The sequence below is a fragment of the Eriocheir sinensis genome, chromosome 1 (genome assembly GCF_024679095.1).
Source record: "Eriocheir sinensis breed Jianghai 21 chromosome 1, ASM2467909v1, whole genome shotgun sequence".
In the NCBI taxonomy this organism is placed as follows: Eukaryota; Metazoa; Arthropoda; class Malacostraca; order Decapoda; family Varunidae; genus Eriocheir; species Eriocheir sinensis.
The window spans coordinates 1,794,254-1,817,018 of record NC_066509.1 but is presented as its reverse complement, the minus strand read 5'-3'; the positions used below and the strand labels follow the sequence as shown (position 1 = coordinate 1,817,018).

Genomic DNA, 22,765 nt, shown 5'->3' with positions numbered 1-22,765 from the left:
GAGGAAGAGAAGAAGATGAGGAGCCAAGTAAAAAAAATAAAAAGAAAGACTTATGAGATGTGAACTGTGACGAAGAGATAGCAATATTGGTGGTGGTGATGATGGTGGTGATACTGGTGTTGAAGGTGGTGGTGGTGGTGGTGTTGGTGACGATACATTCACGTGACAAAGCAAGAACTGTCAGGCGTACTGCAAGGGAGGTGGAGGTGAGTGGTGGTGGTGGTGGTGGTGGTGGTGGTGGTAACTTGTTGCGTTATGGAGGGTGCGTTGTGAAGGGGAGAGAGAAGGGGAAGAAGGGGAAGGAAGAGGTGGGGGGGAGGGGAAGGGAGGGGAGTGAGGAGAGGGAAGGGGGAGAGAGGGGATCGCCTGGGGGAGTCTACGTATATGTTGCCCGAGGTATCAAGACGTCTCCCACGGGTGTGTGTGTGTGTGTGTGTGTGTGTGTGTGTGCTTGGGAGGCGTGACTAAGGGAACGAGGATAAAGAAGAAGAAGAGGAAGAGAGACAGGAAGTGGAGAGGTGAAGGAAAAAGAAGGATGAGGATAAAGAAAAACAAGAATAAAGAACAAGAAAAACTAGTGAAAATAACATATATGAAGAGAGAATAGAAGCTAGAAAGAGAATGAGAGAAAAGAGAGTAGCGAAAAGAAGAGAAGAGACCAAATAAGAATCGAAACACTAATCCACAACATTGAGAGGAAAATAAAAGAGAAGAGGAGAGAAGAGAAGAAAAGAAGAGAAGGAAAGAGCAACAGGAACAGGAACCATCGCAGAACCCCACAAAATTCTCACACTTGTTGTTCGAAGTCGTGAGAAGAAAAGAGAAAAAAGAAGAGCAGAGAAGAGTAGGAAAGAGAAGAGAGAGATAAAGAAAGACAAAAACAGGTATCATCGCAATAGCCCACAACTCTCACATCGGCGTCAAAACCCAGATCGCGTACACGAGAGATCACGAGGAGGCGGACGAGACTGGCTGGAGCGGTGGGTGCCAAGCCGTACCGCCACCACCTCCCTTCTCCCGCCGCGTCACTCACCCCGGCCGCCGACACCAGGCTTCTCACGGCGCCTCGAGGCAGGAAGTTCACTGACGCAGGGGACGTAGGAGATTGCGGCGGCGGACACACGGAGCTGAGGGTGTCGGGACTAAAGAATGACTAGTTATCGGCGGTGTTGAATTTTAGCTCCAGAAAAAGTATGACCAAACTGGGACAAGAAGCATAAAGCCATATTTTTAAACTTGTCGGTACAGCATTTCGCCTCTCGTAGAAGTTCCTGGGGTTTTCATGGGCTAGTTAGATCCTAATAATAGTTTCACACGACTTCTGTACCATGGACGAGGAGAAACACCAATGAGAACCCGGTTAATCTTCTCTGTGGCCTTGGGAGAAGTCACAGTGGGAATCTGATACGTTTAATTACATGGACCATAGATTGCAGCAGCGGACACGGGGTTGGGAGTGTCGGGTAGCTATCGGCGGTATTCACTTTTATTAAAGCACCTGGCTGACCGTTCTCAGTTCTCACACCTCCCAGAGTAATGACGGAAGGAGTGACTTTAAACTTTTCCCCTCCCAGCTTTGAGTTTTCAAGATCTGGGACCATATTCTCAAATGCTTCTAGGCCTACACACCCAGGCTTCCGTAAGGGCTGTGGGTATTTCCAGGAGTAGCCTTATGACTCTAGGGGTAGTTTGACCATTCTTCTGCACCGTGAGCCTGAAAAACACTGATAAGAACCTAACTAATCTCCTCTGCGGCGTATATAAAGAGTTGATGTTAGAGGTGAAAGCGTTTGAGAATACCAACCCTGCCTCGTGAAAATCTGAAAACTTGCTCCAAACCGTTTATGAGAATCGTGCACCAGCTGGTATCATTTAACAGCCGTCATAAGGTTCTCACAGCTCCAGGAGTAATGACAGAAACCGTGACATTTAACTTTTTCCCTCCCAGCTATAAGAGTTTTCAAGGTCTCCGTCTCGTAAAACTCTAAACTTGCTTCAATTCCCTTACTGCAATCGGGAATCAGTTTGTCATTAGGTTGTTCTCACAGGTCCAGAAGTAATGACAAGGAATGACTTTAAACTTTTTCCCTCCTAGCTTTATAAGTTTTGAAGACCTCCGTCTCGTGAAACTGTAAACTTGCACCAATTCCCTTACTGCAATCGGGAATCAGTTTGTCATTAGGTTGTTCTCACAGGTCCAGAAGTAATGACAAGGAATGACTTTAAACTTTTTCCCTCCTAGCTATATAAGTTTCCAAGATCTCCGTCTCGTAAAACTCTAAACTTGCTTCAATTCCCTTACTGCAATCGGGAATCAGTTTGTCATTAGGTTGTTCTCACACGTCCAGGAGTAATGACGGAAGGAGTGACTTTAAACTTTTTCCCTCCCAGCCATGTATTAGAGTTTTCAAGAGCTCTGTCACGTGAAACTCGTTAAACGTGACCCAATTCGCTTATGAGAATTGTGAATCAGCTGTGACCAATTAGAAGCCATCATTAGGTTCTTCTTTCATTGCTAAACCCCGAAAATGCGATGATTAAAAGGTTTGCCGGATATGTATTTCCTAACTCGTCTACTCCGTCATGTCCTGAGCCTAAAACTTCATTAATATCACGTCCTTTCCATTCGCAGCATGAAGTGTGATACAAACAATGCCTTCTCTGTTCCCAAGCACCATTTCCTTTCCAAGACTGTGATGATAAAGGAAGTTACTGGATATATATTTCATAACTCGTATATTCCGTCGTGTTCTGATCCTGAAACCTCATCAGTAACACATCCCTTCCATTCGCGGCCTGAACTGCGATACAACAAACTCCATCTTCGTTCTCAGGCAGCATTTCCTTTTCGAGACTGTAATATCTGATACAACAAACTCCATCTTCGTTTCCAGGCAGCATTTCCTTTTCGAGACTGTAATAACAAATGAACCCACTTGATATACATTTCCTAACTCGTTTTCTCCATCATGTTCTGGTCACGAAACTTCAATACTAACACGTTGCTTTCTCTAACGCCGTGAACTGCGATACAACAGACTCCCTCTTCATCCTCAGGCGCCATTACCTTGACCGGCGGCGTCCCAGGATCACGGGAAGGCCAGATATCACGCACTCACACACTCCTCCCCCATGAGGTTTCGGTCGGTATCCTCAGACGCTTCCTTCTCCTACACCGATCATTTCTAAAGGCCAAAGAAGAGGTTACACGCGTCCCCATGAGTGCTTCTTACGTTCATGGTGCAGAAACTTTGTCAAACTACCATCAGAGTCATAAAACTACCCCTGGAAATGCCCCAAACTCCCACGAAAGCCTTGTCAAATAGGCCCCATGTCGGTCGGTATCCTCAGACGCTTCCTTCTACATCACTTTATAAAGGCCAAAAAGAATGGTTAAACGCGTCCCCATGAGTGTTTCCTTACGTTCATGGTGCAGAAACTTCGTCAAACTACCATCAGGGTCATAAAACTACCCCTGGAAATGCCCCAAACTCCCACGGAAGCCTTGTCAAATATGTGTTCTTGGGTCCCGAAATGTTGAAGAGTAAACCCGGTATTCCCGTCATCTCCCGAGCCTTAAATCCCACCGCCGCTGACTCCCCTTTCGCCCGGGACGTGAAAAAAGGGTGCAGCTGACTACTTCCCTGTCCCCGGGCGCCAGCAGGGATCACCGCCATGAGAGCTGTCACACAAACACGCACACACACTCGCCGCCCGACAGTTTCCCAGCAGCAGCAAGTTACCGCTCACATAACAGCCGTTCTCTCAAGCCTCACAGCGCTCGTTCTGACTCACCCCGATCCCCTCCCTTGCCTCCTCTGCCCCCAGGATCAAGGACAACTTTTTACGGGTACAGTTTCCTCACCAGATGAGCAAACGCGGGGTGATAGGGAAGAGGAGGAGGAGGAGGAGGAGGAAGGGAGACGCAATGGGAGAGAGCGGGAAGAGAGAGGAGACGACGCAAGAGGTGAAATACGTCGCGGTGGAGAGGGCAGGAGAAGGGGACAGCCAAGTATGTCATCTGGACTTTCGCAAACGAGGAGTGTTACCGCCAGCCGTGCGTTACAGCGACGAGAACAGGAGCGTGCGGCTACACTACCAGACCCCGGCCGACCACAGCAGGGCCCCGCCACCACCACTAACCTTCAGAGTGACCATCGATGCGCATGTTTCCGAGAGTGATGACATACGGGTGGGTGGATGGAGGGTGTGCAGGGAGGGGAGAGGCAGAAGGAAGAAGAGAGTTGGTGAGGGTTGTTGTGTTACTGATCCCCTTAATCCCGTGTTGGTCTTGCCTCGCACGTGACGGGATAGTAAAGATGGTTATGTTTTCTGATGTTAAGAGAAGAATAGAGAACTGCAATGGTGTTAAATGCTGTGTTTGCAGGAGAAGGAAGGGTCGGTGAGGACTGTTGTGTTACCGATCCCCTTAATCCCGTGTTCGTCTTGCTTTGCAGATGACAGCATAGCAAATCTCGTTATAGTTTCTTCAAGACTTAGCTACCAGGGTGATATTTAGAGGAGAACGGAGCACTGATATGGTCGAGGAGAGTATCAAAACACCTCTCCACCCAAAATTGACCTCTCTGTTGGCCTCTCGTTCTGTTTTCTTTCGCTGGAGCGCCGTCTAGCAAGCCTTCTTTTCCCTGTTCCCATTTTTCGCCCTTGAGCTGCTTCCCTTGCTGTAAAAAAAGAGCTTCTGTGATCCTGTGTTCCGTATCATGCAGTGGCTTAAGACGCACGCCACCTACACCCAAGCGCACGAGGGGTTAGCAAACGCTCGTAATTTTGTCTTAAGCTTCAGTGATGGCGTGTGTGTGAGGGAGAGATACGGAGAAAGAGAAAAGATGTGATGAGTTAAAGGGTATCGGATCCTGTTCTTATACTTTGTCGTAGCTTATAAGACTCACGGCGTTTATAGTTTGACATACGAAAGGAGTAGGAGAGATTTGTGAATTAGTCTCTTAAGGTTTTTGAAATGCGGTAAAAGAGATAGAGATAGGTAGATAGATAAATAGATAGATAGAGAGAGAGAGAGAGAGAGAGAGAGAGAGAGAGAGAGAGAGAGAGAGAGAGAGAGAGAGAGAGAGTAGGAAGAGAAAATCATATTCATAACTCATCAAGTGAACACGCGGCTGCCGGATTGCCACACACACACACACACACACACACACACACACACACACACACACACACAGCTCAGATGACGCTGGTGGGGGGGGAGGGAAGCCACAGCATCGTCGTGTGTGTGTGTGTGTGTGAGAGAGAGAGAGAGAGAGAGAGAGAGAGAGAGAGAGAGAGAGAGAGAGAGAGAGAGAGAGAGAGTGTTTCGCCTTTAGCCTATGTACTGGTCAGCAAGGTCAGGTTGGCTTCCTTGCTCCTCCTCCTCCTCCTCCTCCTCGTCGTAATGACCAATAATTAAGAGAAATCCTGAGGCAAACGAGGTCAGGTGAGAACAGGTAATGGTGGGAGCCTAAAGGTCATCTCCTCCTCCTCCTCCTCCTTCTCCTCCTCCTCCTCCGTCAGGGAAACAACAACAGCTTCTTCACTTCCCCAGAGCTTTTCTACATGAGCTCTTCTCTCTCTCTCTCTCTCTCTCCCGCCACTCAACACGCAATCAAGATCACGTGATTCGGGTTATCTTTTCGCTTTTTTTTTCTTCTCTCCTCTTCCTTCCTCTTCTTTCCTCCATCTCTCCCTTCCCTCCCTCTCTCCCTCCTCCTTTCCTCCGACACGTCACCTCCATCACAAATTCATTACTCGTTAACGTGTGTGTGTGTGTGTGTGTGTGTGTGTGTGTGTGTGTGTGTGTGTGTGTGTGTGTGTGTTCTCGTGCGTGAAGGCATAAGGGAGGAGCGTAAAGGTGCTGTGTGGTTCTACAGGAATGTGTGTGTTTGTGTGTGTGTGTGTGTGTGTGTGTGTGTGTGTGCGTGTGTGTGTGTGTGTGTGTGTGTGTGTGTGTGTGTGTGTGTGTGTGTAACCTAACAGCCAACAGATGTACTTATAATTCCTCCAAAAATATCTAGGTAAATATTTATGTATGTATGTATGTATGTATGTATGTATGTATGTATTTATGTATGTATGTATGTATGTATGTCTCCGTAACACATGTAAGGCAGCATCAGTAAAGGTCTGTCTTAGTGTACGAGCAAACTTGAAGACTTCCTTATGTGACTTTTACGAGCATGTTACTTAAGCTCCGAATGACACCACACACAGCAGGCTTCCGCGGTTAGCTTGAGAATGAGGGGAAAATTTTTAATGAGATGGATGTAGTTTTACGCCTTGGAAACAGAGCAAAAAATATTATACAGTGACCCCCATATGTTAAGCGGTATGAAGATGAGCAAAGTAATGTAGGTTTTGAGGACATGATATACGTGTTGCTGGGGATTGCATGTGGGTGACGGAAGGAGATGAGAGAGGGGTCTTATGCTTTTAAAAATAGAGCAAAAACTAGTGTGCTTTGATCCCCATATATTAAGTGATACAAACTAGATAGGACGATAATTTAACTTTGGATGATTCTGTATACATTTTTTTTACTAGGGATAACTCGTGAATAAGGATAGATACAAGTTATACGCCTTTGAAAATAGAGAAGGTGATTGAATACTTTGACTCCCATATATTGATACAGACACGAGATTAAATAATAGCTTTGGAGGATTCGATATACAAAAGTTTCCGAACGTTTGATGTGAATTAGAGAAAGAGGCGAGTGTTACGACTTTGAAAATAGAGTGAACAATATAATACTTTGACCCTCACGCATTAAGTTAAGTATTACAGATGCGAAAAAGATATAATATTACTTTGGATGATATTTTACACAAGAGTTTCTGTAGGTGAGATGTGAATGAGGGAGATGAATTAGATGTCTTTGAAAATTGAATAGGGAATAGAATACTTCGACTCTCATACATTAAACTAAGCGGTACAAATACTAGAGAAATACAACTCTGGAGGATACGATATACAAGAGTTTCTGTAGGTGAGATGTGAATGAGGGAGATGAATTAGATGTCTTTGAAAATTGAATAGGGAATAGAATACTTCGACTCTTATACATTAAACTAAGCGGTACAAATACTAGAGAAATACAACTCTGGAAGATACGATATACAAGAGTTTCTGTAGGTGAGATGTGAATGAAGGAAAGAGATGAGTTAGATGTCCTTGAAAATATAACAGAGAATAGAATACTCTGACCCATATACATTGAATTTAGTGATACATATACGAGATAAATAATATAACTTCAGAGGATGCACTGTACATGTTATATTCTGTAGGTCGCACAAGGGATGGGGGAATACGCGGCAGCGGCAGCGGTGGAATTTTTTTCACGCTTTTAAACTGGAACATTGTGACCTCTTTGTGACCGTACACGTTAATTAAAACCGGCGCACGGGGGGAAAGGTGAACACGTAGCCTACCTGACACAGCACCACACATTAATTAAATACAGGTGCATAGGTGAAAGGTGTTACGCTGCCCACCTGACAGTACCATTCATTAATTAAAACATGTGCGTAAGTGAAAGGTGGGCACGAGCTACCTGACAGTACCACGATTTCTGGGCCAACGGAGCAAGTGAATGGAGGGATTTTTTTTGCGTTTTTAAAAGTGAATGAAAATATAACCCTGTGACCTCTGTGACCTTAATTCATCGTTGTTGTTTTTTTGGTGCTCCCTATAGCGCCGGTAGGCTATCTTGGGGTGTCTCTTGAATGCCCCCAGCCCACTAGTGACGCAGGCGAATTTTTATTTATAGTGATGCCGTGATGTATGACTCTTGCTTGGCCCTTGCTGCCCTCCAGTGCTCCTCTTTACCTTTACCGAGATGCCAGTCTTGTGACGTCGGCGATCATGGACCTCCGTCTCTCCCTATCATCAGCCATTCTCACAACTCCTGCCACACTGTGTCTTCAATGTCTTGTAGCAGACTATCCATAAATTTAATTCTTTGACGTCCTCTTGCTCGTCTTCCTTCCACTCTTCCAAGCAAGCAGTCACTTTCTAATCCTCTCCTTCTCAGCACATGACCCAGAAACTTCAGTTGTCGCCTTCTTGTACATTTCATCTCCTCTTTGTTAACTGAAATCGCTGAAGTTAGGGTTGACTGTGGATCTGGGCAGCATGTGGGTAATCTTCCACCACTCAGAGTTGGTTGAAAAGTGCCAGCGTGCACATCTGTGGGATTCGAATCTATGTCCTCGGGTTCACCACGCCCCCACACTGACCACTCGACCACCACCTCCCCAAAATAATAATATCAACCAGGGAGACAGGTGGACATGGCCTACCTGACACCACCACGATTTATGAGGCAAGGGAGTAAGGGAGTGGATTTTTTTGCTGTTTTTTTTTTTTTCAAGAGTGGACGAAAATAGAACGCCTGTGACCTCTCTGTGACCTTAATTTAATGCAGGTACACGAGGGTCAGGTGAGCATAGGTTACCACGATTTCTAAGGCAAGGGAGTAAGGGAGTGAGTGATTTTTTGGGGGCGTTTTAAAAAGTGAACGATTATTAACACCTGTGACCTTCTTGTGACCTTAATCAAATACAGGTAAAAACATGCTACCTGACACAGTACCACAATTTTTAGGCCAACGGAGCAAGCGAATGGATGTTTTTTTTTCGTTTTTAAAAGTGAACGAAAATAGAAGCCTGCTGTGACCTTATTGTGACCTTAATCAAATATAGGTAAACATTGGCTACCTGACACAGTACCACGATTTTTGGGCCAACGGAGCAAGTGAATGGATGTTTTTTTTTTTTTTGCGTTTTTAAAAGTGAACGAAAATAGAAGCCTGCTGTGACCTTCTTGTGACCTTAATCAAATACAGGTAAACACAGTACACGATTTTTAGGCCAACGAGCAAGCGAATTTTTTTAAAAGTGAACGAAAAAGAAAGCTGCTGTGACCTTATTGTGACCTTAATCAAATACAGGTAAACATTGGCTACCTGACACAGTACCACGATTTTTGGGCCAACGGAGCAAGTGAATGGATGTTTTTTTTTTTTTTCGTTTTTAAAAGTGAACGAAAATAGAAGCCTGCTGTGACCTTATTGTGACCTTAATCAAATACAGGTAAACATTGGCTACCTGACACAGTACCACGATTTTTAGGCCAACGGAGCAAGTGAATGGATGTTTTTTTGTTTTTTTTGCGTTTTTAAAAGTGAACGAAAATATAAGCCTGCTGTGACCTTTCGTTGACCCCGTGACTCCGTGGTCGGGGGTCACCGTGTCACCCCCGACGAGGCCCCGCACCGACGCAACGGCACCCCGACACGCTGACCTGTTGTTGTTGTTGTTGTTGGTGGTGGTGGTGGTGGTGTTAGTGGTAGTGGTGTTGGTGTTGGTGGTGGTGTTAGTGTTAGTGGTAGTGGTGGTAGTGTAGGTGGTGTTAGTGGCAATGGTGTTGTTGTTGTTGTTGGTGGTGGTGGTGATAGCGGGGGGTAGTGTTGTTGTTGTTGGTAATTGTGGTGGTGGTGGTGGTGGTGTTTTTTTTTTTCTAGTAGAGGAGACAGACCAATAAAGGAAAAGTAGCTCATAGTAAACTACTCTCTCTCTCTCTCTCTCTCTCTCTCTCTCTCTCTCTCTCTCTCTCTCTCTCTCTCTCAAAAAGTCAATAAAAAAAAAATAACGAATATATCAACAAATATCACCTAAATTTGGTTGCAGGTGGCTTCAAAATTGTTGTTGTTGCTGTTGTTGTTGTTATTATTATTGCTATTGTCATTTAAATACAGCAATACGTGTTGACATAACGAGACACACACACACACACACACACACACACACACACACACACACACACACACACACCTTCCTTCCTTTCCTCTTCAGTTGTTATGCAAAAAAATGGAAGTAAAAAAACACAAATATAAATGCGAGACTATTTCTTTGGCGTGAATGGATAAATATTCTTATAAAAGTGTGTATGTGTGTATGTATGTATGTATGAATGTATGTATGGATGGAATGTATATATGAATGTATGTATGTATAAGAGTGTGTATACATGTGTTAATCAAGGTGTATACAATCATATCCCGATAACGTATAATACTTCTGGTAAATAGGTATACAGTATAGAGAGACACACACACACATACACACATACGCACACACGCACACTTTCAAATAGTAGCGGCTAGGGAGAGAGCGTCAGCCTTGGCCAGTATATATGGGGGAGTGGGGAGGTGGTGGGCTCGATCTGACAGCATAAATAAACCTTGTCGTCAGCATAAGCATATAGGTAACCTGATCCCGGCTGACGTTCTCTCTCTAGCTGTATTAACATGACCTCCCTTCCATCCCTCCTTTCTTTCTTTTCTTCTCACTCCCATTCCTCTTCTTATTTCTTCATCAACTATCACCTTTCTTCCTCCTCTCTCACCTTTCCTTTCCTCCCTCCCTCCCTCTCGCTCTCCCTCCGTCTCCTCCTCCTTCTCTTACATCCCTGTGGTTGAGGTTAGGAGGGGTCGGGAGGAGAGGGAAGGAGGGAGGGAGGTGGAGATACTGGAGGGGACTGCAGTGGAGGAGGAGGATGAGGAGGAGGAGGGGGATGATGGAGAAGTGTGGAATGACTTGTAAGGGGAACTGATGAAGAGGGAGATGGAGGGGAGTGGAAGGGAGTGGAGAATTCCAATAATAACAAGGGAGGGAAGTGGAGGGAGATAAGGGGAGTGGAGGGAAGTGGAGGGGAGTAAGTTAACCCTAAAATAAAGAAAATATCACCGGAATATGCAAATTAAAAAAGGGATGGAAGGGGAGGGAGGGATCGAAGGGAAGGGATTGGAAAGGTAGAGAGAGAGAGAGAGGGAGAGGGAGTCACAAGCATCAAGTCTCATTCCCTCTATAGATACATCACAAGACTAGCCAAGGCGACGCTATAGACAGACGCTAGACGCTAACCCATTGCGAGACGGCACATACGAGACGATACAAAATACAGCAGCCTATGGGGTCGCAACGGTACGGTACAGAGACAGGAGAGATAGAGACATGGACACACACCACCTTCGTATCACAGGCGAGAGGCAGACCGTAGTGGAATGCCCTATACACACACACACACACACACACATACACGCTCAGTTGAATGGGGTGCTTTGCTATATGAAATCATGTGTTTGTGTGTGTGTACGTGTGTGTGTGTTGAAAGTATACATATGTTTTAGGGAATTACACACACACACACACACACACACACACACACACACACACACACACACACACACACAAACACACACACATTAGACAGGTATATGTACGTCTGTTTGTGTGTTTGCTAATATATTTTTTCACTGACCTTTTCTTCTTCTCTTTTTTTTTTTTACACATTCTGGTCCTCCTCCTCCTCCTCCTCCTCCTCCGTCTCACTTATAATCTACTTTTAAAGCTTCGGTAGACTGAGAGATAATGATAAAAAGTAAAACACACGAGATAAAACGAAGACATAAAACAAACAAACAAACACACACTCGGTAGTACATAACATTAGAACACAGGGAATATAGATAACACAAACAAACAGACAAACAGATACAAACATCATCGTCATCATTACAAGGGAGCATCCGTGACTCATCTCAACCAAAAAAAAAATAATAATAATAATAATAATGTAATACAAGACAATCCACAACTTCTTATTAAATTCCGTCTGTCTCACGTAACTCAAGATCAAGGTGACAGTTATTAGCCATTTTTTTCTTTCTTCTTACCTAAAAAAATGGTGGAAACAGGCCGGTGGAGAGATGGAGTGACTGGGAGGGAGGGAGGAGGAGGAGGGAGAGAGGAGGGAGAGAGGATGGATGATAGGTAGGGATGAGAGGGAGGGAAGGGAGAGAGGAAAAGAGACACATCCGTTTCTCTCTCTCTCTCTCTCTCTCTCTCTCTCTCTCTCTCTCTCTCTCTCTCTCTCTCTCTCTCTCACCTTGACAAGTCTCTCAGGTGATGTGGCGGGACAGAGTGTGGCCTCAGGGTGTCATGGGAGGGCTGTTTGGTCAAGGGCAGGTGTGGCTTGAAGTGTATTGGTGATGTGACTCAGTGCTGTGGCTTAAATGTATAGTGTGTTAATGGTGTGGCTCAGGATATAGTGTGTGTGAGCTTTTCTATGGTGAGTGTGGCTCTTAGTGTGAAGTAGTGTGTGGGGGATGTGGTCTAGATTAGTATGGCAATGGTGTGGCTTGGAGGATAGTGTGTGAGAGCTTTTCCATGGAGGATGTGGCTCTTAGTGTGAAGTATTGTGTCAGGGATGTGGTCTAGATCAGTGTGACAGTGATATGGCCCAAGGGTGTGGTTAGTGCATGGTCACTGGGTTAGTCTCAAGAGTGTGACTTCATTGTTTGTTGATGCTCTGTGTGTGTAGTGTGGTGGTGGTGTGGCCCGGCGGAGTGTGACAGAGGTTAACCCAAGGATGTGGTTAGTGATGGGTCGTTTATCTGGATTAAAGGTGTGACTCGAGGGTGTGGCGCTACTGTGACTTTGCATTGTGTTATCAAAGGTGTGACGCCATGAGCTTTTGATACTGTGGCTCTCAATACAGTGATGTGACTTATAATCTCAAGGGTGTGGATGAGAGCCTCTGTATGGAATGTGGATTTAAAGCCAGTGTAGGTGTGACGTAGTGTGTTAAGTGTGAGTGAGGGTGTGACTTTCATAGTGTGTCGCCGAGAGGGGGTAAGAGCAGATATGTGGCTTCGGGCTGTGTGTCAGTAACGCGGTAGTGACTCATGAGGTGGCTGGAAGAAGTGAGGGAGGGAGGGAGAAAGGGAGAGAGAGAGAGAGGAAGGTAAACTCAGGTAATCTCTCACTTATCAAATCGTGACTCACGGGGCTGTTGATTAAATGAGGGAGGGAGGGAAAGAGGAAAAGGGAGGAAAGGAAAATTCAGGCCATGTTTCAGTGATCGAAGAGAAAATCATGAGGAGAGAGGGAAGGAAGCAAAGGAAAGGGAGAGAAGGATGGAGGTAGGGAGGTAGGTACGAAGGTGAGTAGGGCAGAGGGGTTGAAGGAAAGGAGTGAGGGAGGCTGAAAGGGAGGCAGGGAAGGGAGGTGGGGTGGGAGGCAAGCACGGATGAAAGCAGGGAGAGAGGGAGTTAGGGAGGGAAGGAAGATGGGATTACGTGAGAGAAAGAGAGCGAAAGAGCGAGAGAACCGAGGGAGAGAGAGAAAAGAGGAAGGGAAAAACGGGACGAGGAGGAGGAGGAGGAGGAGGAGAAGGACCAGACCAGGGCGTGTCTCACAAACAGATCTTCCCAAACCAACCCAACCCGTCGACCTAAACAAAACCTGACGGCCTGGTCTTCCCACGGCCTCGCTCTGCGTCTCTGCGGCTTAACAAACAATAGGGGAACGTGACCTTACTGTACGCTGACCTCCTATTTGCCACAGGTAGAGGGACGGGTAAAGAGGAGGACGGGGTAGAAGCGGACGGGTTAAGGGGACGGGAAATGAGAGGGTGTATGCCAGAACGATATCCACAGTTCCTCGTTTATGGGATCGGAACCTCTACTGTTTGCGAGGCGCCGTCAGCCCGAGGGTCCCATAACACGACTCTCGGCTCGGGGACGTGACGGTTCACCACGGGACTGCGCCGCGCCATCCAGGGCCGGGCAGCAGCGGGAGGGGGTGAGTGCGGCCTTCCATTGTTCGGCACACAGGCGGCCACAAAACACCCCGAGGCCGCGTCATTTGGAGGTCATTGATTGTGTTGGCATAGAAATGGGCCCAGGGGAGTTAAGTTCAGAAGGGAAACGGAGCCACGAAGGTTTACGGTTAACAGTGAAGGAGGTGGAACGGAGTAAGGCAAGCCGCGTCATTTGGAGGTCATTGATTGTGCTGGCATAGGAATGGGCTCAGGGAAGTTAGGTTCAGGGGGTGCAGCGCCACGAAGTCTTACGGTTTCAAGAACATTTGCCAAAGATACCATAGATACATTCAAGAAGAGGTTAGATAAAGCGATGGATGGTGAGGTAAGGTGGGGTTGTGTGTACAGGAGCTGCCTTGTATAGACCAACCGGCCTCTTGCAGACTCCTTACGTTCTTATGTTCTTATGAGGTGGCTGGAAGTGAGACAAGCGACATAGCACTATTTGGATATCAGTGATTGGGTTTGGCATAGAAATGGGCTCGGGGGAAGTCAAGTTCAGAGGGTGCAGCGCCAAGAGGATTCACGGTTTAAAGAATATAGGGCGAAGGAGGTGAACCGAGCACAGGGTGAATCAGGGAAGTCAATCTTATCACCAAACAGAGATCATTGATTACGTTGGCTATACAAATGGAGTCGTTCTTGGGGGGTTAAAGTCTACGGGTGAAGGAGGTGAAGCGAACACATGTCGGGTAACTCAGGGAAGTCAATCTTATCACCAAATATAGATCACTGATTACGTTGGCTATACAAATGGAGTCGTTCCTGGGGGGTTAGAGTGTACGGTTAAGAGAACTGGACAGGGAGGGAAGGGACTAGAACGAGGGAGGGAGGATCAATCAGTGTCCAGGCAAACAGACAGAGCTATTTAAAGGCCACTGATTACGTTGGCTGTATATGGAAGAGAAGTCGCTATGGGATTAAAAGTATATAGTCGAGAGAACTGGACAGGAGTGAAGGGACAGAAACGAGAGAGGGAAGACCACGCATTGTCCAAGCAAACACAGAGAGAGTTATTTAGAGGCCATTCATTGCTTTAGTTATGAAAATTGAGGTTGAATCATATAGGCTACGCATTGTCCAAGCAAACAGACATAGAGAGTTATTTAGAGGCCATTCATTGCTTTAGTTATGAAAATTGAGGTTGAATCATATAGGCTACGCATTGTCCAAGCAGAGACAGAGAGAGTTATTTAGAGGCCATTCATTGCTTTAGTTATAGAAATTGAGGTTAAATCATATAGTCAAGAGAACTGGAGAGGGAGTGAAGGGACTGGGAACGAGGAAGGGAGACCAAGCAGTGACCGGCAAACAGAGAGAGCTATTTAAAGCCCACTGATTGCTTTGACTATATAAATGAGCTCGGTGGGATGGGTCAAAGGTTCAGGGGGTTCATAGGCCACAAAGTTTTACGGGTAAGAGCACCGGGCGGGGGATGAAGCGAGCAGAACGAGGAGGATTCAATCAGTGTCAGGCAAACAGATGGAGAAAGATATTTAAAGCCCAATGATTGCTTTGACTATATAAATGAACTCTCTGGGGAGGGTCAGAGGTTCAGGAGGTTCATAGGCCACAAAGTTTTACGGGTAAGAGCACCGGGCGGGGGATGAAGCGAGCGGAACGAGGCTCAGAATCAAGCAGTGTCAGGCAAACAGACAGAGCAGCGATAGAGAGTGACGGGTGCTGACTCTACGTGCCTGGCTCTCTGCACCCTGGCCGCCGCTGTGTGCGAAACGTGTGGCTCCCTTGCAGAAGAGGAGGAGGAAGAGGAGGAGGAGGAGGAGGAAAGCACACGAAAAGCAAGAAGTGTATCAGAGTCACAGTTTGCCAGACACGTAGCTGCCGCCTCCTTCCTCTCCTCTCCTCCCGCCGTCTCCTCCGCTTCCTCCTCCTCCTCCGGCGTGACCTCTGCATCCGGCGGGTCAGGGGGCGTGTAAAGACCGGGAAGATAGGTCACCAGTTCCTCCTTCCCTCCTTCCCTCCATCCCTCGTCTCTCCGTCACTCCTCCAACCGTTTTTTTCCTCCATTTGTACTCTCTCTCCTCCTCTCCTCCACCTCCCTCCCTACACACACACACACACACACACACACACACACACACCCCGTCCATTCCTTAACGCTCCTCCTCCTCCCCCTTTTATCCTTCTCCATGGCAGCGACCCGCGAGAGGAAAGGAAAGGAAACGGGCAATTAGGGAACCCAGGTGGAGACGGCAGGGTTCAGGGAGCACAGGGGTCGGTCAGGGGGCAGGGAGGGAAGGCAGAGGTCGCGAGGTGAGGGGCATCAGGGAGGGAGGCTGAGGAAGGTAAGGGAAGGTAGGGAGAGAGATGTAAGGAAGGAGAGTACGGTTGAAGGGTAGGAAAGGCAAGGAAGGGAAGGCAGGAAAGGTGTAAGGAAGGACAGTAGAGAAGGGTAGGGAAGGGAAGCTTAGGAAGGGAATGAAGGCAGGAAAGAGAGGAAGGTAAGAGGGGGTAAGGAAGATGGGGAGGGGAGCTGAGGAAGGCAAGGAAAGGGAGCATAACGTAAGGGAGAAAGGTGAGGGGGAGACAGAGGGTAAGATGAGGGGTGGATAGGGAGGCTGAGGAAGACCTGGGAAAGCAAAGACAGGAAGACGGGACGAGGATAGATGGGGACAAGATACGTGGATGGGGAGGTGAAGGGCGGGGAGGAGGTTAAGGAAAGACGTGAGGAAGAAGAAGGGGGAGGGGAGGGGTGGGGAGGGAGGCTGTGGAAGGCAAGGAAAGAAGGCAGGAAGGACGTGAGAAAGGAGGGAGGCAAATGGGAGGCGAGGGAAATGAGGTAAGACGTGAGAAGGGAGGGAGGGAGGGCAGAGGGAAGGGCAGATGGGAGGTGAGGGAATGAGGTAAGCCGTAAGGGAGAGAGGAGGGGAGAGCAGATGGGAGGTGCGGGAGATGGGGTGTAATGGCAGGGTCCCTATAGAGTCACCTCCACACAATGGCCCGCCACCGGCCGTGCCACCGTTGAGTTACGTGACGACAGACGGTCCGGTGCCCCGCTGACGGCCCGGAGCCAACACACACACCCGCCGAACAACAGGCATTCCGGAGCTCCCTGACACAAGAGAACCGAGGCAAGAATTACGATAATCAGAACACAGGAACACAGGAGGCAGAGGCGGGAGACGTCGCCTCGGGAAAGACACTCACTGACGAAAACACTTGAGGCTTCCACGTGGAGGCAGCAACATCTGTTTCCTGTCTTGCTCTTCCCAGCGCTAACTCAATTTTCCTTCCTAAACCGCTGCTTCCAACTTCCCTGGCCGTACTTCAACACAGTCTTTTTCTTCAACAAAATTTGCAAACAAGTGGCCTTAATATTTATGCTATTGGAGTGTTTCTTTGATAGCTTTAGGAACACACGTTTTCTCAGGCGGCCGGTGCCGCCCTACCCCCCGGGGTGACCAGCTGGCCGCCGGGTTGTCCTGCGTTGTATGGGCGCCGCCACTTATGCACAACTTCACTTTAAGTAGGCGGCCAGTGCGTGCGTGCGTGCGTGTGTGCGTGGAGTAGGCCTCGGGCCGCGGGGCGGCTCGCACGCCACGGTGGGTCACTCATTCCCAAACATTTACGGGGCGTAATTAGTGCAGCGTGTGGGGTCGGCGGGCGGAGGGGAGGGGGCGGCGCCTCGCCACGGAGGAACTTCACTCGCGTTGATTGCATTCTGCGCGGCTCTGCACGTGTTGTCTCGACGTGTAGGCGCAGCGAGTGCTGGGGAGCGAAGTCCCGCCGCGGCTGGCGCCAGGCTGGGCGTGGCGAGGCAGGGAAGACAAGGCCCTTTACTGACGCTTGTGTGCTTGCCGCGTCTTGAGGACCATTTGGTGCAGGGTGGCCATGGCCTCGTCCAGACCCTCGCCCGTGACGGCACAGGCGGGCGCCACGGCCCACGACTGTGAGTCCGGCAGCTCCGGCAGGCCGAGCGCCTTGGCCAGATGCTGGGGTTCCCGCGCCCCGGGCAAGTCCTGCTTGTTGGCCAGCACCATCAGGGGCGGCCGCGGCCTGTTCAGAGCCACGCACTGCGCCGTCTGCTGCTTGCTCAGGCGTTGCAGCTCCACCCTCGCCTCCTCCAGCCGCTCCTCGCCGCCGCTGGAGTCCACCACGAACACGAGGGCGTCCGTGGCCCGCGTGTAGGAGCGCCACAGGGGCCTCACCCGCTCGGCGCCGCCCACGTCCCACACCAGCCAGTGGCCGCCGCCCGCCCGCACCTTCTCGGTGTTGAAGCCGACGGTGGGCACGGCGTTGACGTAGTGGCCGTAGCGGAGGCGGAACAGTGCCGTGGTCTTGCCCGACGAGTCGAGGCCCACGAGAACCACGTGTGCCGGCGGCCTGACCAGCGCCGCCGCCTCCCACAGCAGGTACTGGGCCGCCCCCACCAGCCCCGCCCACAGGCAGGCACACATCCTCACGTCCTCAGCGACGGCAGCATCCCGCGGAGGGCGGAGCTCTTGACTCCTGATGCCTGGCGGCCTTCAGGAGGACTCCGCCGACAGAGGTCGACAGTCGTGAGTGTGAGTGGCGACTTTCGTGAGGACACGGCGGGGATCACTACCTCCCTTCTCGTCGAGGTCCCCGGCCCGCCTGGCGCCAGGCGTCACCGCCGCTTTCACTGCAGGGACTCGTCCCAACACCACATCATAACCCGTGTATCGGCACGTCACTCTGGCCACGGCATCGCTGGGCTCCCGCCCCGAGTCACCATGGTCTTGCCGCGAGCCAACACTGCCGATCCGTCTTGGGTCTGACTTCGCGCGGCAGTCTTGTGTGACAGGCGGAGCGAGAGACGGGAGCAGCGGCACACAACTTCCCCGCCCAGCGTACAAAGTAGGACTGGTGCCGTGCGGCGGCGCAGCGGCTCCGTCGCTCGCCACCAGCGAGTCGCCGCCGGCTGTGGAGGAAAACGGAAACCCAGCCGATGCCAGACTCAGGTGCGAGGGTTATTTTCCAATAATTTCTCAGAAGGACGACGGAAGCAGCGGAATGTGGAAAGATCGAGTAAAACGTGATTTCCGATGCGAAAACACTCAAACTAGCATTATTAGATTACGAAGCACCTCAGGAAGCGGGCTAACACACTTCCGCTGGCCATTACGTGTGCCTGTCAAGTTTCCAAGACGTGAAATTACAGTTCACCGAAAAGCAGACGCGTAATTCTCGGTCCCTCACGCGGCCGAGGCTTCGCAGCAGCCGCGGGACGGAGCGACAAGAGACCTTTTTAAACAGACTGTCTTGCCCCCGATCCTAGGCCTTAAGTCGACCTCAATGACCCACTTGGCGGCAGGGATGAGAGGCGACACACGCAACACCTCGCCGGGCATCGCTACATTTTACCGGCACACTTGGGGAGGCAAACCGAGAGCCAAGTAAACAAACAAAACAAAAAACAAACAAACAAAAAAAAAATCCTAAAACCATTACCTACAAGACGCTACTCTCGCTAAGTAATACAGAAGTTACTCCTAAAAGAATGACATAATTTGAGCCCGGAGGTGTCAACGCCGTCATTATCAACATCAATTACGTCACAGCTGCTCGACGCCTTCCTCTCCTCCCAAGTCTGTGTTTCATCACCCAAACCTCGACCTTTACCTCACCTAACCTTGCATATTTGACCTTTACTTAACCTAACCTTGCCTTCTTACCTCCGTGCATAGGGAAAGTGCATCAACAACAACACGGGCAACAAAGCGCCTTGCATGACCCCTTCCCACCTCCTCACGACCCCCCAAAACTTTCCCTAACTTAATTTAGCCTTTCCCTATGACCAGTATGCATAAGAAAGAGTAGCAGGGTTATGTTAGCGCTCCACAGCTCCTCGTGTCCCCTCAAACCTTTCCCTAACTTAACCTAACCTTTCCTTCCTCTTACTTAACCTTGCCCCAAACCTTTGCCCAACTTAATCTAGCCTTTCCTTATTACCAGTATGCATAAGAAAGAGTAGCAGGGTTATGTTAGCGCTCACAGCTCCTCGTGTCCCCCAAACCTTTCCCTAACCTAACCTAACCATCCCTTCCTCTTGCCTTACCTTGCCTATTTACCTCCATGCATAAGGAAAGAGGAGCAGAGTTATGTTAGCGCCGCCCATGATCCTTCCCCTTCTCCCCTTCCCACCAAGCCCCTAGCTCCTCATGTCCCTCAAACCTTTCCCTAACCTTCCCTAACCTAACACTGTATACTTAACTTCATCCATAACGAAAGAATATCAACAGCACCAGCAGCAACATAGCGCCGCCGCCCACGACCCTTCCCCGCTCTTCCATCTCCCCCAGCTCCTTATAAACCCAAACCTTGTCCTTTACCTAACATAACCCAGACCTTAACCTAACCTAACCTTGCCTATTTACCTCCATGCATAAGGAAAGAGAAGCAGAGTTATGTAGCGCCGCCTATGACCCCTCAACGCCCCTTCCCACCCCGAGCTCCTCATGTCCCCCAAACCTTGTCCCTTACCTAACATAACCCAGACCTTAACCTAACCTAACCTTGCCTATTTACCTCCATGCATAAGGAAGGAGTAGCAGAGTTATGTAGCGCTGCCTATGACCCCTCAACGCCCCTTCCCACCCCGAGCTCCTCATGTCCCCCAAACCTTGTCCCTTACCTAACATAACCCAGACCTTAACCTAACCTAACCTTGCCTATTTACCTCCATGCATAAGGAAAGAGAAGCAGAGTTATGTAGCGCCGCCTATGACCCTTCCCCTCCTCCCCCATCCCACTCAGCCATGTCTTGAGGTGGCGGGTTTGTTTACATCGCAAGTGGTACATGACCTTTAAGCTCTTCCCGGGATGCGCCGTGACTCACCTGCCGGGGGGGGGAGGAGGAGGAGGAGGAGGAGGTAAGGGGGGAGACAGGAAGGAGGGGAGAAAGTAGAGAGGAAGAGGAGGAAGAGGAGGTGAGGGTAACAGGTGGAGGGAGGTAAGTGAGGAAGAGAGGAAGGAGGTGAGCAGGTGGAAGAGAGGGAGGTAAGGAGAGGAAGAGGAGGAGGTATTGGGGGAGGCACGTGGAAGAGGGAGGTGGAGGAGGAGGAGGAAGAGGAGGAAGTGGTCCATCCCCTTGCTATTTCCTCGTCCTCAACCTCGTCCTTGCTCCTGTCCTCTTCTTCCTCTTCTTCTTCCTCCTCCTCTTCTTCTTCTTCCTCCTCCTCCTCTTCCTTTTTCCGCTGGTCTTTGTCAAGGTTTTCATTTAATATTATTTCTGCTTCTTTGTTCTCTTGCTATTTTTAATCTTCTTCCTCTTCTTCTTGTTCTTTTTTTTTCTTCTTCTTCTCCTTGTTGTTGTTGTTGTTGTTGTTGTTGTTGTTGTTGTTCCCCTTCTTGTTGTTCTTGTTCTAGTTCTTCTTCTTCTTCTTCTTCTTCTTCTTCTTCTTCTTCTTCTTCTTCTTCTTCTTCTTCTTCTTCTTCTTCTTCTTCTTCTTCTTCTTCTTCTTCTTCTTCTTCATTGCATTACCCTTTCTCTCGTAGTTCATTAATTTTCTTCCACCACCATTCCGTCCTCTCCTCCTCCTCCTCCTCCTCCTCCCAACATCGATCTCAGGCCGGCTTCAAAAGGGTCCTTCGTTATCAGGCTTGAAGGAGAGACTCGGGAAGGAGGCTGAGTAGATGTAGATAACGAAGATAAGCCGGGGGAGAGAGAGAGAGAGAGAGAGAGAGAGAGAGAGAGAGAGAGAGAGAGAGAGAGAGAGAGAGAGAGAGAGAGAGAGAGAGAGAGAGAGAGAGAGAGAGAGAGAGAGAGAGAGAGCACTATGAATAAGCTAACCCCCTCCGCTCCCCCCCCAGAAAATAATTGCATCCCCTCCAAAAAAAGTCGTATAATCAGTGTTTTGAAAGGGAGAAAAAAATTGGAAACGATATTATTTCAGAAAAAAGTTTGGGATTTTTTTAGGGTTGAGGGGGACGTAGGGAGGCGGGTGTTGGAAGGGTGGGGTAAGGTAAGGTAAGGGAATGGAAAGATAGGGAAATAGTATGGGAAGGGGTAGGTAAGGGAAAGGTAAGGATTGGGAAGGTAAGGTAAGGTAAGGTAAGGGAAGGGAAGGTAAGGGAGGGAGGGTAGGGGAATGTAAGGTAAGGAAGAGAGAAAGAGAGAGAGAGAGAGAGAGAGAGAGAGAGAGAGAGAGAGAGAGAGAGAGAGAGAGAGAGAGAGAGAGAGAGAGAGAGAGAGAGAGAGAGAGAGAGAGAGAGAGAGAGAGAGAGAGAGAGAGAGAGAGAGAGAGAGAGAGAGAGAGAGAGAGAGAGATAGATAAATAGAAGGATAAGGAAGGAGAGGAAAGGGTAGGAGAAGAAGGGAAAGAAATAGTTAAGGAAGGAAAGGAAATGATAGGGAAACAAAGGGAAGACTAGGAATAGGGAAGAAAGGGAAGGATATGGAATGGGAGGATAGGATGAGGAAGGAAAGAAAGAGATAGAAAAGGAAATGAAGGGAAATGGAGAAAGAGAAAAGAAAGGAGAAGAGAAAACAGAATCACAGTGAAAGAACGGAAAGGAGGGAGAAGGAAAAGAAAGGAAGAGAGAGGAAAGGAAAAAATAAGGAAAGAAAGGAAAGCAAAGGAAATGGAGAGAAAAGAAAGGAGAAGGGAAAACAAAATGACAGTGAAAGAACGGAAAGGAAGAGGAAGTAAAGGAAAGGAAGGAAAGAATATGAAAGTGAATGGAGAGAATGAAAAGGAAAGAAATAACGCGAAAATGAAAGAGAGAAAATAAAAGAAAGAGGAAGAAAAAAGACAAATAGAAGAAGGGTATTAAAAGAAATGGCTCTGACTTTTCACTCTTCTCTGAACACCGAAAGTTTGGCTCGTCTGATACCTGGAATTGCTTAATATTGCGGAGAGAGAGAGAGAGAGAGAGAGAGAGAGAGAGAGAGAGAGAGAGAGAGAGAGAGAGAGAGAGAGAGAGAGAGAGAGAGAGAGAGAGAGAGAGAGAACACCTGGGAACCCTCGCATTGTTCATGTTAACAAGAGCCGTCGTTACCTGTGCTTACCTGCCTGAGGGGGGGACGGGGGAGGAGGGAAGGAGGGAGGGAGAGAGGGAAGAGAGGTAGGGAGAGTGAGAGGGGTAGAGGGAGGGTGGTAGGTAG

The 22,765-nt window shown here is 48.7% G+C and overlaps 1 protein-coding gene and 2 long non-coding RNA genes across 3 annotated transcripts in view; 1 reads left to right on the top strand and 2 right to left on the bottom strand.

Moving 5' to 3' along the window:
* The window catches only part of LOC127003402 (uncharacterized), a 4,806-nt gene extending 2,470 nt beyond the window's left edge, over nt 1–2,336 (bottom strand). Inside the window, exons 1-2 of the long non-coding RNA XR_007757066.1 lie at nt 2,115–2,336; nt 1–1,967 (exon numbers count right to left, since the gene is read on the bottom strand). The exon at nt 1–1,967 is cut by the window's left edge and continues 2,470 nt beyond it. This is a non-coding gene — a long non-coding RNA (uncharacterized LOC127003402). The remainder of the gene's footprint in view (nt 1,968–2,114) is intronic.
* Nucleotides 2,337–5,030: 2,694 nt separating this feature from the next.
* LOC127003373 (uncharacterized) lies at nt 5,031–7,667 on the top strand. The gene is made up of 2 exons (XR_007757059.1): nt 5,031–6,997; nt 7,144–7,667. It is a non-coding gene; the product is annotated as an uncharacterized LOC127003373 (long non-coding RNA).
* An 8,051-nt stretch (nt 7,668–15,718) lies between these two features.
* LOC127003267 (ADP-ribosylation factor-like protein 4C) lies at nt 15,719–19,289 on the bottom strand. Its single transcript, XM_050869751.1, has one exon. The coding sequence runs from the start codon at nt 18,093–18,095 to the stop codon at nt 17,475–17,477; it is 621 nt and encodes a 206-aa protein (XP_050725708.1). The 5' UTR covers nt 18,096–19,289; the 3' UTR covers nt 15,719–17,474.
* Between the last annotated feature and the right edge of the window lie 3,476 nt (nt 19,290–22,765).